At 48.2% G+C, this 16,759-nt stretch overlaps 1 protein-coding gene across 1 annotated transcript in view; it reads left to right on the forward strand.

The window, feature by feature from the left end:
* The window catches only part of Trub1 (TruB pseudouridine synthase family member 1), a 39,656-nt gene that overhangs the window by 12,315 nt on the left and 10,582 nt on the right, over positions 1 to 16,759 (forward strand). The window contains 3 exon segments of the mRNA XM_055591760.1: positions 9,107 to 9,251; positions 13,912 to 14,050; positions 14,306 to 14,405. Coding sequence (XP_055447735.1) covers positions 9,107 to 9,251; positions 13,912 to 14,050; positions 14,306 to 14,405 — 384 coding nt within the window.

The raw sequence follows: 16,759 nt of genomic DNA on the forward strand, positions 1-16,759 counted from the left end.
ACACACACACACACACACACACACACACACACACACACACACACACAGGAAGACAGCAGGGCCCTTTCAGATGATAAATTCATTGCTTGTGTAGGGAAGTACCCTCCACTAAATACAAGTGTACTTTTTTAGGTGCTTGGGAGGGAGGGAAGAGAGAAGGGTGGAGCCCTGTGTGCCAGGTGGGGCACTTGGCACAGGAGAAGGAGCAGTGAAGAGAAAGTCTGGATATTAAACTTGTCCACCACCACAGGCTCACACCTGCTGTGTACCCCCCCCCCCCCGCCACACACACAGGAAGAAGTGTTCAGACATGAGTGAGCCATGGTTTACTGGCAGCTGTGTGCACTGTTCTTGAACATCACCGGGAGAGTTCGCAGTCTGTTTCTGATACAAGGTTTCACCAGTTGCCTTAGCTGTTTCTTGACTACAGAACAGAAATGATTCTTGTTCTGTAGGTGAAGGTTATTTTTTACATTATTTGGTGTTTTCTAAAAGATTTACAATAAACAAATCACTTTTGTGTCATAACTAAAACATAACAGAGACATATTTACATTAATAATTTGTTCAGCCCCCCCCCCCCCAGGCTAAATTGGTTGAGGTCACTGAACATTTGCTTTCATTCCTCCCACAAAACCCTGAGCCCCTGCTGTCACTGAGAGCGCGCTTGTACATTCCAGGCGTGTTTGCGGAGCATGGTGACTGAGGACGGAAGCACATCGGGTTCGGCTTTATTTGCTACAAACTGCTTTGGCGTTCAGCTGGGAAAGCTGACTGTCAGGCAGAGAGCTCCGGGTCCTCAGATGACGCGAACAGGACGAGAACAGCCCCGGTGCGGCTCGGCCCAGAAGCTCTGCTCTTCACAGAGATTTGGATCAGGCATCCATGTTTTCCCTTTCTCACGCTTTCAGTTTTATGTTCCATATTTCTTAAAAGGACTAAGGCATTTTACTTGGACTTATTTTGGATCACATCTTTGTTAGAAAATAATTGGTAACTTGATGGCTGTGTCTGATAGACTGTACTCCTTGCTTTGTGTGCTGTTGTGATAAAATACAGAACAAAAGTAACTTAAGGGTCTCCCTGGACTCCCAGCTCCTGGGTTCCGTCCATGATGGTGGAAAGGCATGGTGGTCGGAGCAGGGCCCCCGGCACACAGTCTGAGGGAGGAAGCAGAGCGTGACGGACCCTCATACTCCGCTGGCCAGGGACCTCAGTCCGTGGACGGTCCAGCCTACGTTAGGGTGACTCTTCCACCTTATGTAACCCAGTGTATATAGTTCCTTACTCATGGCTCCAAAGGTCTCCATCAGTGCTTCCTAATCTCATCAAGTGACAACAGAGGTTAGCTGTCAGGTGTGGTACACTCACGTTATTGTGAGGCCATATACATAGACATCTTTACAAGTAAACTTTTTCAGTAAATAACTCCATCATATATATGATGTGTCTTTGCTTGTTTGAAGCAGGGTCTCAAGTAGCCAGCACTGGCCTTGAACTCCTGATCCTCCTGTCAGTGCCCCTCAAGTGCTAGAACTAAGGGTGTGCACCACTATGGGACTACGATGTGTCCCTCCCCGCAGCCCCTGGTGGAGTGTGACATTTTCTTTCTAACTCGTTTAAGAAGATGTCGGTGACTGTAGCCTCTGTTGACACAGACTTGGTGGTTGGTTTCAGTCTTTCTACTTAGCTGTGCACATGGCTTTTCATCTGTCACCCTCCATGGAACACAACCTGTGCAGGTGGCACTGCCTCCCGTCCTTCCAGGTGGTGGTGCTCCGTGTGTTGCATGCGTGTTTTGTGTATTCTTCCCTCACAAGGCAGGCCACGCTGGAGGCAATGCTCTTCCGCCATGGCCGAGAGTCTTTCTGCCGTTGGGAACATCCTTAGCAGTGTCTTCTGCTCAGTGCTCTTTCATGTAGTCACTCTTGATTAACAGGCAGCGTGCTGGATTATTTGATTGTGCTTTATTACTTTCTTTGTTTGTTTGAGGCCGAGTCTCATTCTGTAGTGAGCTGGCCTGGAGCTCACCACTTCTGAGTGCTGGGACAAAGTCTTCACTGTTGCTAGTGTCTGTGAAGACTGGCGACTGTTGACAGCAGCTCTCTTCGTCCTCAGATCACACCTGTGTAGGGTGGTGCGGCTTCGCTGCTTCCTGTCATTCTAGGGCGATAGGTGCTCATTTGTGTCTCAGATCAGGGTTGAGCGCTGGGAGGCCCAGCCTGTGCCCGCTGGTCCTTCCTGGGCTTTGCTCTTCCTGTGGCCTTATTTCTCTTAAACCCTGAGTCTTGCTTTTTTTTCACTGCTCTGTGAGGTTATGTGCGTAATGCCTGTGGAAAGCATCTAGCTTTTCCTCACAGTTCTTCAGTACACAAAGTGCTCAACAGCTCATGTCATCCTTGTCCCCGAGGACTTCCTGTGTCATCAGGTACTTTCCCTGCTGAATTCCAGGCCTGCTCAGTTGCACTAACTGCGTGTTCGGTATACACCTGAAATCAATTTTATCTAAACAAGTTCTGTTGGGAATCTTGAAAGTGGTTGATTTTTCTTCTTCTTCTTCTTCTTCTTTTTTTTTTTTTTTAAAAAAAATCCTGTAGTTTCTCATACTGCGGAGAAAACAACACTTATCAGAGAGAAAAAGCTTTTTCTTAGAAAAAAAGAAGCAATTTCTTCAGACAGTTTTACATGTTGAAGGATCTGGGTGTGAAGAAAATTGGTTCACAAGCCAGGCATAAGTAGGGGCACACACTTCTAATCCCAGCATTCCATTCAGGAGACAGAGGTGGCGGACATCAAGGCCAGAGCTACCCAGTGAGACCCTGCTTCAGAAAAACAAAACAAAAGGTTGAAATCCACATCAAAATAGGTGTGCATAAAATATGCTTTAGATAAAATTATTCTGGGAGATTGGACGGATGTCTGTGTAATGTGTACTGTGAAAGGAAGGCTGTGCTTCCCTCCCCCCTAAATTAACCAGTTAATTCAGCAAAAGCTGGGGAACACGAGTGCTCTGAGGAGGTTCTGGAGAGGTGCCTTGACAAGCTCTCTAATGATGAGGAAAGCTGGCTGCTCCACAGATGTCTTAGACCAGATGCCGAGGACAGAGTGGCTGGTGAGGACATTTGACCCTACATGCGTTGTACAGATATGAGGCTGACCCGGACCTAGCAGGAGGAGACCAGGTGGTGTCTCCGGTGAGGCTGGCATGCCTCATGACTGAATAGGTATTGTTGGCTACATTTCCCACCCTGGGTGTGGGGAGGAGGCAGAAGTCTCTCCAGGAGTGCCAACGAGTTAGGGCCAGCAGTCATGAAACTGAGCTGGCTCTTTCAGTCTTCAGAGGCTAGGTCAGTTTGTTCCTTTCCCCTTTCCTCTTAATTTTCAGTGGAAATTGAAGCTGACACCGAGGAGCTGTGCAGAGCTGTTCCTTCTGTGATGAAGACAGTCAAAGCCGCACGCTTTGGGTTTCTAAGTTTAAAAGATGTTCTTCATCCTAAGTAATAGTCCCCGCTCCTGCCCTTTTTTCCTTTTTTGTACAATCTTGAATTGTGAACTTTCAAGTCAAGCTTGAGCTGAGTAGAGGGAAAGTTATTTTAGTCCAAAATCACAAGTCCCAACGAGCACAGAACTCAGTGGCATTTTCTGCAGGGTGTCCACTTGTGTGTTGCATGCTGTAGCACATCTGTGAATAGCAGCATTTCACAGCCCCGGTGTCCACCGGGGACTAAGTGACCCCAGAACCAGCTCTGGCTCAGGCGACTGAGGAGATCCCACAGGAGCTCAGTTCTGTGTGGGCCTGGCTTGTTTCTTCTTTGCCATGTCTTTTTGGTGGTAAGCTGGAGGTTTGGTTTGTCCGGATGGCTTTCCCAAGTGGCTTATAGGTGACTGAGTAGAGCAGTTTCACTCTCGTTAGATGCCAGTTTAAGGTAAAGTGAAAACAGCCATCTTTTAGGTCATCAGTTCTCAGTGGCTCTATTGAAATCACAATCATGTTAATAATCTTGCCTTTTTTAAAACTTTGCAATCTCAGAATATAAAAACAAAAATCAAACAAACAGAACCAGAATTCCTGCCACACATGCACTGTGATGGGGAATGGAATGTATGTGTTCATTTTAAATTTCTGATACAAGAAGTGTTGGAAGATATGCTATGTATTTTTTAAACTTTACCAACAGGACTGGTGAAGTGGCCCAGTGGTTAAGGACATTTGTTCCTCCTGTGGAGGACCTACGTTCAGTTCTAAGCGCCGACGTGATGGCTCTCAGCCAGCTGTAAGTCAAGCTCCAGGAGGTCTAACGCCTCTGACTTCTGCTGGCACCACCACTCGTGTGTGTATAAATATGTGCCGACAAAATACTTGTGCACCTAAAATACAAATAAACAAATCTTCATCTAACAAGTCATGCCAGGCTTTTCACTAAGTCCCAAGTACCTGAAGGGGATCTCATGCCATCCAAAAAGGACCGACAGGTTGGGGGACAGAAGGAGGACCCAGGAGGTCTTTGGGAGTCTCCAGCTATTGCCTAACTGTCTACAGTTATAACAGAAAAGTGAAGAGTTACACACATAGCCACTCCTCATGCCTGTGTGAAAGACTGTCAGCTTTGTATTAAGCTGATATTGTCTCTGTGTGGTCGGGAACGCAGATCCCTAACAGTTTCTAATGGTGGATGTATGCAGGCATCATTTGGGAGGCCAGTAGATGAGCCACCCTTGTCAGGTATTAGCCACACCAGGGCCCTAACCTCAGGAGAGTTGTCTTTAGTGTCCTCCCTTTTCACACAGCAATGTCCTAGAGCTGCAGAGTTGCTGTGGCCTGTTTAATTTCACACATACCAAGGAAAACCTCTTGTGCTTGCCTTCCATCTGCTTTATGTACACAATTTATATTGAATACCTACTGTTGTCCATCTTTTGGAGGTGAGGGTTTGGAAGCTCCAGAGCATGGGAGAGTAACAGGGTGGCTTTGCTGTATGGTAGAGTTGGGGACAGATTGGCCAGAAGGGGACAGGAGCTCCACAAGGAGACCAAGTCCAACAAATCTGGGCCCTGGGGGTCCTGCAGAGACTGACCATCAACCAAGAACCATGCATGGAGAGGACCTAAACCCCTGCTCAGGTGTAGCCCATGGCAGCTCAGACTCTGTGGGGGTGCTAGTAAGGGGAGCAGGGACTGCCTCTGACATTGAATCTGTTGTCCCATCTTCGATCACTTCTGCCTGGAGGGGTGGTCTTGCCAGACCACAGAGGAAGAGGAAGTCCTGATGAGACTTGATGGGTTAGGGTCAGATGGTTAGGGGAGGAGGGCTCCCTGTTTCTGAGGACTAGGGGAGGGGGAAAAGGATAGAAGAGGAAGGGAGGGACCAGGAGGAGACGAGGGAGGGGCTACAATCAGTATGTAAAGTGAATAAATTATAAAACAAAATACAAGAAAAATGAAAAGGGTTTGCTGTTTAGTGAAGAGAAGAAAATCGAGGTGGTACACTTGGCTTGTTCCAAGGACATCCAGAATCCAGAAACCAACATGGATGCTGGATTCTTGGCGAGCATAAGCATCCAGTCTAAGCATGGTATATAGCAGTCTACTGTAGGTGCATTCAAAGGCTCAGTGTATGGCACAGCAGCATGATTTTCTCACAAGCACACACAGTGCATTTCCCCTCCCGACCTTCCCCCATGTCTGGTGTTTATGCATGTGAAAGCCAGAGGTCAACCTTGGGTGTCTTTCCTCAAGAGACACTCACCTTGGTTTTGGAGACAAGGTCTCCCCTGTTATCACCTGGGGCTTGCTGACCTCGTTAGCCTGGTGGGCAGTGAGCCCCAGGGATCCACTTAACTCTGCCTTCCAAGCACTGCTTTCCAGACACGCCACTCTGCCTGGCTTTGTGTGTGCTGGCTTCTCCCCGTGGAGCAGCACTGAGCCGTCTCCCAGGCTTGCTCTGCTGCCTGTGGCAACTCAGTGTGACCATGTGGTCAGGCCAGTGCTAACTCTGAATCGCTCTGTGCTTCCGTGTGTAGTGTTACCATTGTCCACTGGGGGCAGAAACTGTTGCTTTAAATTCTTTGCTTCTTCCCACGAGGCACCCATTATTTCCCTCCTTTAAGATTAGCTGATTCTGGGGCAATTAGAGGTACTTAAGCACTTCGCCATCTGCGAGGGAGCCGTAACTGCCTTCCCGCCAGTTCAAGCTGGAGCCTCTGCTCCGGCCTTAGCTCCTCTGCCTTCCCGAGGGATGCTGACTCCAGGCTGCTGAGCTAAAGACAAAAGCCACATGTCCCAGGGCTGCGGCTGAGTGTAGACTTATATGAAGTTGGTTTTTGCCAGGTCTAATGAAACCTTCAAAACTGATTCAGAGGCACTGGGGACTCTCCTTCTGTGTTGTTTGTGCCGAGGAATATGAGCCATGTGCTGTGAAGGTGGCTTCGTCACCGGCCTTTGGCTGTCACAGCTCTGCACACTGTGAAGTTACAATATTCCTTTTTATTTTTAAGTCCCTTTACAGGTTCATCATTAATAAATACACATTTTTGCAAAATACTTTGAGGTTCCAGACGGTGTCACTAACATAACCTTCTGAGAACTTATGTAGCCCTGGCTGGCCTTGAACTCACAGACATCTGCCTGCTACTACCTCCCAAGTGCTGGAATTGAAGGGTTAGCAGCACAGCTGGCCAGAGTGTCAGTCTAAGAGTCACGTGAGTACAGACTCATTTCTCCAGGAAACCATAGTCCCTCCACCCTTCTCTCCACTTCATGAGAGATTCCTAACAAAACCAGAATTTGTCCAGGAGAGGGGTGGAGAGCACGCATCATGCAGAGACGCCTTGGGAGAAGTGGCCTGTCCTCAGCTGAGCGCCTTAGTTCGTCGAGCTTTGGCACAGCCGTCTTACTGAGAGCACACGCTGCTGTTTAAGGTGCTTCTGTTGTGCATGGTGTTCTGGACTTGTGTCACCCAGTTCCAGTGCTTTGTTTAGTGAGGGACCAGTTCCTCAGATGGCGCTAGGGTCTCCTGGACTAGAAGCAGGTCATTCCACTTGCGTCCCTGGTGAAACTCTCGGTTCTGACACCCGCTGTGGCTTGCATTCCGTTCTTTCCACTCGACGGCACAAAATGCTCCTGTTTTGCAGTGTTGTTTCCAAAGTCCACAAGTCCTCACGCTTGCCCTGCTCAGGCATGGTGTGATGTGTGTAAGCGATTCAGGCCTTCCTCTCACACTGCAGTGTCTCGAGGCTTGCGCCACGCGGCACCTCCTACAAAGGAAGTGCTGTGTAGGCGCTTGTTATACCAGCTATTTACGGGTAATGGCAAATCTGCACATAATCAGCACGATCCTTTTATTTTTAGAGTATTTCAGATCTGTGGTCGATTGAATGTGTGTATCTGGAGCTCCCGGTGCAGAGAACAGAATGTGTTTGCAGTTTCCTAAAAACCAGAGTGCCTAATATAAGTCATTTTGGAAATTTGTAATAATAGACCCATAAAACCATTTTAATGGCTTTTGTTTTTCTTTCTCTTGTTGGCTGGTATGGGGTGGTTGTGAATGCTTTCCACACAACAGAAGCAAACCCACACGCAATTTCAGGGTGTTGTTTTGGCTTCACTTTCTTTCAGGTGGGGAGTATGGATAGAATGTCTTTGTAGACAGCATGCTGAGCAGTCCTGCGCTGCTCATGGTGGCTTTGCTCATTCCTGTCCTAGAGCTGCAGTGCTGTCAGAGACCTGAGGAAGCTACTGACACGCTGGCTTCTACTGGGAAGCTAACAGAGGGAAAGCCAATGGGAAGGAGCCTCCATGCCGTTTTCCTCTTCAAAGACCTTTCTGTGATTGCAAAGTGCAGAACTTAAGTAGCACGTGGTGGTATCCATTGGTAATCCTCACAACTGGGAGACTGATCCAGTAGGGTTGCAAGTTCTAGATCAGCCTGGCTACACAGTAAGACCCTGCCCCCAGAGAAAAGCCACAGCAGAATTAAAAACAAGTATGGTACTTGATATTTTCAGGTCTCTGTTGCTTGAGCAAATTGGCAGTTGCTCATCACATCAAAGTTTATTTGCTGTGAGTTTAATAAAGATGATCTATGTGCTTTTCCGCGTGCCTTGTGCTTGTGATGTTCAGAATTATTTGTATTTATTGCGGGGATGGAGGGTGTTTTCCCCATGTATGAGTAACAAAACAGTTACTATCGTGTTGGATTTGGCCTGTGTCATGCCTCTGGACTTTTTAAAGTGACTTCCCAGCTGTAGAGATGAATGTGCCCAGGTTAACACTGGAGAAGCCTGCATGTGCCTGTGTTCTGGAGTGAATAGACCTGATGGGAGAACTAATTCTCTGAAGTAGAGGGGAACTCCCCAGGGCCCACCATAATTTGTCTGCTCTTCTTTTCACCACTTTAAGAAAGTATAGATAAATGAGCTGGTCTCCTAGCAACTCTGCTACATAGGAGCTATTTCTAATGCACAGTCCAGGGTCCCAGTGAGCTCAACTACATTGTTGTGTCACCCATGGTGATTCACTTGTGGGCATTCCCATTTTCCCATGCATCTGCCGACAGTGAGAAGCTGCCTCGCTGTGCTGCTGTGCTGGTTGCCCTCATGACACATTCTGAATCCTGCCAGCCCTGCTAGCATCTGTGCCACTGTGCTCGCTCAGTTAATCAAGTGATATAATGAAAATTAAAGCCACTGACGTATTTCCACACTTTAGATGTTGAATTATTCTTGAAATTATTATTGGAGTTGGTGAATACTAGGTGACCCTTATTTAGCCGGAGCTCAGCTATAAGTTTCAGCCAGCAAGGCACAAGGCACAGGGCAAGAAGCAATGCAGACGGGCAGTGTGCCCGGGTGCTGGCGACAGTTAGTGACACATGGATGTCACTAAACACAGATATAGCTCAGCCTCCCACATCCTCAACCCCATGTGCCAAGCGTGGCTGGGAAGGGGGCTTCAGGAGCTGCGGGGGAGGGGCACTGTGGAGAGGGAGCACAGTTGGAGGTTTTGATTTCTGCCTGCCCTGTCCTAAGCTGGGCTGTGAGCATTTCTTCACCTCGTTATTTGTCATCTCCAAAATACTAAGGATTTAGCGTTATCTTGTTACTAAAAGGTGGCAGGGAGCCTCACAGACCGTGGTGGTCACGACGATGTAGAGGCAGAGCTGATAGGAGTTGGACCAGGTGCTTGTGGTCGTGCCAGACCGTTTTTAACTAGAATTGAGGCCAGTAAGTTAAAGTGCTGCAGCCTGATCGCTGGTGAGGTGGGTGGCTGGGTAGGAGGTTGTGCGTTGTGACCTAGGCTTGGGCTATGAAAGAGGCTAGGGAATGCTGCTGTCCCTTGAGTGGGGTGATTCGTGGAGCACCGAGCTGAACACCTTTCTTCCTAGCCCTCAGCATTTTGGCATTTGTCCAAAACTCTGCTGGGCATTTGCTGATCTGTCCTTTGGTTTGTGCTGAAGAAAGCTCGGGTTAAAGAGCCAACTCGGTGGGTGAGGGATGGCTGCCCTTGTGTGGGCACCAAGGTCTGATCCCCAGGACCCTGCGGTCTCCTAACCCAGCCGACAGGGCAGTCTCCACAAGTCACGCGCCAGCTGGTTTGGCTTCTGCAGCAGCCAGCATGGTTGCAGGTGAGGAATTGAGGTTGTCTTCTGGCGTCCACCTGTGTGCCCCCGCCATGTGTGCATGGGTGGACACACACACACCCTCCAGGCACATGGACACATTTGAGAACGCATCCACTTATACACACTCATTCTCTCTCTCACACACACATGCACATATGTAAGCGCTCACATATGAACTTACACACTCTAACACACCCAGACCCACACATGCACTCACATGTACAGACACACGCACCTACAGATTTCTAAAGACTGGAGGAAAGCCCACTGTGTCCTTGTGATGCTTCCTCGAGACAGAGTGGCTTTCACGCAAGCCCAGAGAGAAGTGTCCGCCGTGCCGTGTACTGAGCCATGTCAGATCCAAGAGGGGGACAGCTCCAGATGTGCTTCGCAGATTGGCAGGATTTTGCCATTTCCTTCCGTAATCATCAAGTACTTGCTACCTGGTGCTACAGTGAGCACCAAGGACACAGGAAGGGGTTTACGCTCTAGCTTCTGCCTCAAGGGCTGACTGCCTCTGGGGAAGTTGTCTCCAGCCCTCTGCGGCCAGGACTTCGTAGGCCTCTGGTTGTATCTTGAGCTGAAATCAGCTGTCTGCCTACATGGATATTTAAAATCAGCATAAGGCAACGCCTGAACAGAAGAAATAATTTACAGTGAGCATGCTGATGTGTCGGTGCAGGCGCAGTGGCACAGCAGCGCGTCAGCGACTCGGTAAGGCGAAGGGCTGGCCATCTCCTGTGTTGGCACTTACCTGGGTTTAGGCCTGACTATTAGAGTTTTATAGAGTGAGCAGCGGATAAACTCACAGTTCAGGTAGAGAAGCAGGTTTCTGGAGCCCCACTGACCCCTGTCCCCGTGGGCCCTCCATCCCCTGCCCCCGACTCCACCCTTTCAGGCTTCTGACTGGGCCAGGAGTTAGGTGAGGTGAGGGAGACGGTGCTGGTCTAGGTCTGCTGCTTCTCTGCAGTGCCGCAGCATCAGCTGGGCTCTCTGTGGCTTTGCCTCTGGGCTGTGCCCTTGGCCCGTATTTCTTGTCTCCCAAGAGCATTGCTATTTTCTGGAAGACTTTGTTTCCAGTTGGAATGACTTCTAACATTTGGTAGCGCCTACTGGTGACGTCTCTGGGATGTTCTTTCCGAAGGGAAGTTTCAGATTCAGAGTTTCTGATGCGCTGTTCTCCGCGTCATCTTGCTGTCTGTCCCCATGGGCTTGTCCAGTGCATCTGCAATTTCAAACTTAATCGCTGTGACGTTGTTCAGAACATTCCCTCATGATTCTTTCACCTTGACATGATATCAGACTCGATACAGTTGGAAGAAAAGAGCAAGTAACATTTCCCCACCAGCCAAGAGCAAGCGCAGCCGGTGGGCCCCTGGGCCGGCCGCGCTGGGGGTTAGCCTTTGTATATCATCTCAAGTCTGGCTCCCGGAGGTGTATGTGTGCGTGTGTGTTGGTGTGTGTGTTTGAGTGTGACACACGTGTGCACATGCACACTGGTTATTAAATTACCTCAGCATCAGTTTTTGAAAGGCAATTCCTTCTCTACCTTCTTTGAGCTTCTGTCAAAAGGCAGTTGCCATATCTGCGTGCTTTAGTCTAGATTCTTTATTGTAGTCCTTTTATCTTTCCTGTTTCTCTGCTAGTTGTTCTGTCTTGATGATTAGATCTTTATAATAAGTGCTGAAAAGAGGGTGTTAGTATTCTCACTTATTTTTCGTTATTTTTCTTTGCATTTCTGCATGAGTTTTTGAGTAAGTTTCACAGTGTGTGTCTCCTTCCCTCTCTCTATATTTTCTACCCTCCCCCCGCCCCCCCCCCCCGTTTCACCTACCCCTGAATCCCCAGCCACAGGCCAGATGTGTGTGGATGCTTGCTGAGATTTCTACACTTAGTTGAGTCTATTTATCAGTTTGTAGAGAACTGACACTATCAGGTCTCTCAAACCGTGAAACAAGATCAGCTCTGTTTAGGTGCACAGTTTTGGCAGGCGTGACCAGCTCTGCGTTTAGGTGTGCAGTTTTGCCGGCCATGCATCATAGTTCCCGGGCGTTCTTCTGTGTCTAACCTCCATGGAATCGCTGCTTTGTGTTTTGATGCCCTTGTGAACACTAACTTCTGACTGTTCATTGTTGCATATGGAAATGGGTTGATTTTATATGTTAATCTCTTATTGTTCAGTCTTGTTAAATGTGTTTATACTAATTGCTTTTTCTTTAGATTCTTGTTAGGATGAGTCTAGACTTTTTTCAGACCTCGCTAAGTGGCTCATAGCCTTTTTAGAGTCTATGCTGAGTGTCAAAGGTGTTCAACAATTCCTCTTCCTGGTTAAAATTTAGATCTGTGTAAGGACTTTTGACAGTTATAATGTTTCAATGTTATGCAGGTTCGCCGTCTGTATGCACAGCCTAGAACTCAGCCAGGTCCAAGGCACCCTACCACATCCCCCTGTGTGGCTGCCTCGTGTCTGGGTGGCCCTGACTGCCCAGCCGCTGACTTGCTCAATGAAGTCTCTGATCTTCATCTTCTGCCATTCCAGCAGAAGCACAATTTTTAAGGTGTTTGCCTCTTCTCCTTCTTCCCAAGATTGTAGTCCTCAGCACATGCTATGTTGTGGCCGGAAACAGTGTTTGAGGGAGCTGTGCGCAGCTCAGAAGCTGCAGGGGTAGCAGGGCTGCCCAGTAATGGCTTTTGTGGCAGAACACTGCGCTTAGCTCCATCTTCTGCTTTCAGCTCTGCAACTCAGGTAACAGCTGCTGTGCCTATGCAAGTAGTAACTGCATAGCTTGTTCATATGTATGCTAATTTTATGGGGATGCAGGTGTGTGAGAGAGTGTGTGTGTGTGTTGCTGGGGATTGAACTCATGATCTTTTTTCATGTTAGGCAAATTCTTTACCACAGAGCTACAACTCTAGCCCAGAGAATGGCTTTTAAAAATACAGTTCAGACAAATGATTTTACACTGATGGCTTATTATCTCACTGAACAAGGAATGAAATGTTCCCTTGGCACTTGTGATACCCCTCTCTTCTTTGGGCTCATCATGGGATACCCTTGATGTGGAAAACTTTTTCTGCCTTTTTAACATTTTTATGGTGGTAGCATTGTTAAATTATGGAACAGCGATCTGACTGGACAAACCTGGGCTTTAGACACAGGCAGCATGAGTCATTGCATACACTTGTGCCACAAGCCTGGCTCTATTATAAAATAACCTGCTCTGTAAGCTTTCTGTCTGGTCATCCTAGCACTGGGTAAATGATTGGCCTAGGTGACTTTTAAATGCCCTTCAACTGGAGATTCTATTATGCTGAGCAAATTAAATTTCAGTAAGAACATCTTGAGTGCTGACTTTATAGTGTATTATCTCAGAAGAAAAACTGTCTTTGTCTTCAAAGCCCAAGATTCTGTTGGTGAGCTAATAGCTCCAAACACTGTGGATAATGGCAGAACCACAGCAGATACCACAGATGCCCAGGATATAAAGTACAGTGACAAGGAGCATGTATTGTGTGTGTGTGTGTGTATGTCTATCTGTGTGTGTGTGTCTGTGTGTGTGTGTCTGTGTACATCCAGGAGAGGAAGCTACTGAGGCAGGACAAAGGCCAGCACGTTCACAGGAAAGGGATGTTGGGGAAGAGCTGGGTCTGGCAGGAATGAAAACTGTTTAGTCTAGTTTGGAACTGCCTAGCTGATGCAGTGTAGTGGTTTCACCAACTATGGTGTTCTGTTTAGCAAGGCCAGCCTGGTGGTAGCATGGGCAACCATATTTGGCAAGCTCAGATTAGCATAACTCTGGTACCACCTGTACTTGTTTCTTACTATCACAGTAGAGTAGAACATTGATGGAAGTCCTCGGCGGCCTTTGAGGCATGTTTCTGCGCCGGGATGCAGGCGGGCAGCTGTCCAGGGTCTGCAGCATTGGAGGCTGCTGCAGAAAGCCTGTTGAGGTTGTTGGTCTTCAGTGTCTGAGCCTTGCTTGTGTCTCGCTTACAAGGCCACAGCAGGCTGCGACTGTCCTGCTGGGTGGACATGGCATTCCCCATGTCCTTTAAACTTTGTCATGGTTTTGGAACAGTTGCGAGCATAATAATTTTTGTTTAATATTTTTCAATTAAAATCAAATGTACATTTGCCTAAACAGTTTAATTTTTCTATAAAATAATAAAAGCATTGACTGATCTAAATGAGTTATAGAACATTTCCAAGGCATGGTTTCTTGAAGTAGGTGTAAAACCTCATCTACAAATACGGAAACCCAGACACTGAGCGTGCGTGTTGTACTTGTCAGTTCTGCGGACGCAGAGCCGTCCTAACACTGCACCCTTCTGTGGGATGCACCCAGCCGAGCTGGCAGATGTGACTGACGAGCGACAGGCTTTGTATAGACGACTACCCAAACCTTCTAAAGCCACCTTTACAAATGCCCAGTAAGCATGCCAAAGGCCTTGCTTTGTGTGTCCCTTTTCTGCATTGGTTTGCTTTTGAGCTGACTGCGAGTGATCGTTTAGAAGCAGAGAGAAGTGTCCAGAGCAGAGGAGGGTTGAGGAGGCAGATCAGTAGCCCTGCTTGGAGACAGAGCTGAATGTGCACACATGAAATGTGTTCCATAGCACAGAGCAGTTTTAAATTCTCTCAGTGAAGCCTGAGGCGCAGCTGTGCCACTGTCCTGTCTCCTGTTCCAGACTCTCAGGCAGGGAGCTGAGAGAACCCAGAGATCCGAAGTGCAGTGGTGCGGCCGTTCCTCCGCCTGCCCTTGATATCTCGGCATTGAGGGCCATGTCTGTAGCTCATTTCATGTCTTTCTTAGATTTTCTAAAGGCGCCATTATAATCCCCGATACATATATGATGCATTATTTTAAGTGGGGTATAATTGGGCTAGCATGGGGATTGAAATAAGAGAAATAAAGTTTCTATTAAAATAACAATTTTTTTTTGCTTTTTATCTCATTAATATGTATTTTGTTCTTTTCAACAAGGCAGCATTTTCCCTGCAGGAATACACTGCAGTTCATGATATTTTTATTCTATCTATCTATCTATCTATCTATCTATCTATCTATCTATCTATCTACCTTCCTTCCTTCTTTCCTTCCTTTCTTTCTGTTATCTATCTACCTACTTATCTACCTATCTTCTGCCTATCTCTCTATATCTATCTATCTATCTATCTATCTATCTATCTATCTATCTATCTATGTATCATCTATCATCTATCAATCTCTATCATTATCTCTCATTTATCTACCTATCTATCTGTTTTTATTTTTGATTATGACTATACCACGTGAACTGGACGGCGGGCTCACGCCTTAGATAGGAGGGTGTCTTGCTATGACAGAGGCTCACATACTACTCATTCATGTGGCTGCACATACAGCTGGGTACATAGCAAACTCAAATTTTACTTTTTTGATTTTTTTATATTATTTTTGTTTCGTTTTAACTTTTTATTGATTTGTATACCCCACTGTCCACACATCTTCACTTGCAAATGTTTGTTGCAAAGAGTTTGAGGCCTCTGGCTTCTATCACACCATCAGTACTAGGTCCTCACCCAGAAACCTCCCAGTTATCCTGTTGTTGTCCTGTGTCATGGAGATCCTGCAGCTTTGGGTCAGCAGGACTGGCCCTTCTACACATTCCAACAGTTCACAGATGGTCTAGTTTTGGGGTAGGCCAACTCAAAGCCCTTTCTCTGGGCCTGGCCAGTAGCTGAGCTTGTCAGCTTGCCAGTTCTCCCTTATCTGCGCCATCAGGACCAGCCTTCCAGCACTGCTCTGGCTGGGCCACCTAATGCCATCATCAACATCAGCAGGAGGCAGAGTCAGCTCTCATGCTGTCAAGGGCCAGCTCACCACAGCCAGGCCTCCAGAGCCAGCTCCTCTGTGCTGCCCAGTCAAGGCACAGGGCCCACTCTCCCAAGTGTTACAGCCGGGCAGGCTCGCCTGTACCCCCTCCACCAGGGGCAGCTCTACTGTCCTGCCCAGGTGAGGTGCAGGGCCTGCCCTCCTAAGTGTGCAGCTGTTGAGGGCAGGGCCAGTTCACTTGCTTTTGTGCCCCCAGGGCCAACTCTGCCGGCTGCCACAGGCAGCATGGGGCAAGGCAGGGAGAGCATCACCTCCTTACACACGCCACCTCAAGGCAGATGAGTGACCAGTCAGCTCTCTCACAATCATGCCCTTGGGGCCGGTTTACCCATGTCCCTGCCTCCAGGGCCAGCTTCACTGTGCTGCCTGGATGAGGTGCAGGATCTACCCTCCCAAGCGCTCCAGCGAGAAATAGGGCTGGTTCTCCACGCTGCCTCAGCCAGTGAGGGGCAGGGCCAGCTCTGCACAGTCCTTGGATATCTACGTGGTCCTGGGTGCTGCCCAGACCAGGGATGTCCCCTTAGTGTCTAGTGGTGATGTGAGCCACACACATGGACACCGACCCCTGCTGCTGCATAGCTACGACCCAGACATGGTCCTCAGTGGCGGCACAGGATGAGACTTAACCATGGCCTCAGATAGTGAGGCTGGCTCCTCACAGCAGGCTGGACCCCTCTCCCTCATGTCTCCTCACAACAGGCTGGTCCCCTCTCCCTCACATCTCACAACAGGCTGTTCCTCTGCTCCCTAACATCTCCTCACAACAGGCTGTTCCTCTTTTCCCTCACATCTCCTCACAACAGGCTGTTCCTCTGCTCCCTGACATCTCCTCACAATAGGCTGTTCCTCTTTTCCCTGACATCTCCTCACAATGGGCTGTTTCTCTTCTCCTTATCTCCACCTCCATCTCTGTTCACCATGCTCAAACTTCTGCTTTGCTTTCCTCCTGTCTGTTTACCACCTCCTTGCATGTTGTAGGAGTTCCTACTGCAGATGGGCCATGTGGCTGGTGGGCCTCTGACTGACCGCCTCTGTGGCATTCGTGGTGTGGCAAGGGTGGCAGCAAGCAGGTTTCTGGGTGCCCCCTCCCCCCGTGCAGTGTGGTCTCTGTGTCCTCTGCCTGCCCATTGTATGCAGTGGAGAGCGGGTTTCTGGGCACCTTTCCCCAGCAGCGCCAAGTGGCAAGGCAGGCGGCGGGTCTCTGATCATTTATTTATTTATTTATTTATTTATTTATTTATTTATTTATTTATTTATTTATTTATTT

The sequence above is a fragment of the Psammomys obesus genome, unplaced genomic scaffold (assembly GCF_907164565.1).
Source record: "Psammomys obesus unplaced genomic scaffold, mPsaObe1.curated_primary_1811, whole genome shotgun sequence".
NCBI classification, from domain to species: domain Eukaryota; kingdom Metazoa; phylum Chordata; class Mammalia; order Rodentia; family Muridae; genus Psammomys; species Psammomys obesus.